At 41.8% G+C, this 1,202-nt stretch overlaps 1 protein-coding gene across 1 annotated transcript; it reads right to left on the bottom strand.

Moving 5' to 3' along the window:
• Window positions 1-502: 502 nt before the first annotated feature.
• Window positions 503-982, bottom strand: LOC143888842 (uncharacterized). The gene has a single exon (XM_077393239.1). It carries the CDS (start codon window positions 980-982, stop codon window positions 503-505), a length of 480 nt encoding a protein of 159 aa, XP_077249354.1.
• Window positions 983-1,202: the final 220 nt, after the last annotated feature.

A 1,202-nucleotide genomic window follows, 5' to 3' on the forward strand; every position in this document is an offset into this window, starting at 1 on the left:
ATGGCACTTTGAAAAGATGTATTATAGGAATATTCTACCCAAACAAGTAAAGAATGCCAAATCTTCGGATTGTCTTGGGAGAACGCTCGTAAGTATTGCTTCATACAACGGTTGAGAACTTCAGATTGGCCATCGGATTGAGAACGATAAGCTGAAGAAAGGTTCAATGATGTTCCACTCATTTTGAACATTTCAGACCAGAATCTACTGGTAAAAATAGGGTCTCTGTCTGAGACGATTGACTTGGGTAAACCATGGAGTTTGACGACAATCTCAATGAATAATTTGGCAACTTTAGTAGCATTGAAGCTTGTTGGTAGTGCGCCCAGGTGTGCATATTTTGATAATCGATCAATTACGACCATTATCGTTGTGAATCCATTTGAGAGTGGATGCCCTGTAATGAAATCCATGGTAATATCGTCCCAAATGCGATCAGGTACTGGCAGTGGTTGTAACAAACCCAGAGGTGGTGAAGTAGAATATTTTGATTGTTGACAAACTAGGCAGTTGCGAACAAATTGATGAACATCATCCACATCTTAAGCCAATAGAAACTACCAGAGAGCTTTTTAATGGTACGAAGAATACCAGGATGACCTGCTTGTGGCGTGCTGTGACATTCATGGAGCACAATGTTTCTCAATGGTGAATCTGAACTGGGGAAAAGTCGATTCTTGTGGAATAGAAGGCCATTCAGGGTTGTGAATTCAGGAGCAGCAATACCTTGGCGTAATTGCTCGTGCAAGGCTATCAATTCAGGGTTTGTAGTGTTTTCCCACTGGATGTCACTGGAGATATTGAATATGGGGTTAGAAACTGCCAGGTGGAAACTGCTTGGGACCAAAGTTGAAGCATCGATTCGTGACAATGCATCAGCAGCCTGGTTGTCCTTGCCTGCCTTATAAACAATGGTGTAATTGTATCCTAACAATTTACAAAGATATTGTTGCTGCTGAGGTGTTTGGATTACTTGGGCCATTAAGTTTTTCAAGCTTCGATGATCAGTATGAATGGTGAATTCTCACCCAAGTAAATATTGACGCCATTTCTTCACTGCCTCTGTTATTGCAAACAGTTCCTTAACATAAGCTGATGCTAGTGCCATAGTGGGGGATATCTTCTTGCTAAAATAAGCGATTGGATGTTTATTCTGCATAAGCACTGCTCCGGTGGCAATGCTGGAGGCGTCGGTCTCCAGT

Source organism: Tasmannia lanceolata, unplaced genomic scaffold (assembly GCF_043159265.1).
Source record: "Tasmannia lanceolata isolate RefF3 unplaced genomic scaffold, GAP_Taslan_0.1 ptg000002l, whole genome shotgun sequence".
Lineage (NCBI taxonomy): Eukaryota > Viridiplantae > Streptophyta > Magnoliopsida > Canellales > Winteraceae > Tasmannia > Tasmannia lanceolata.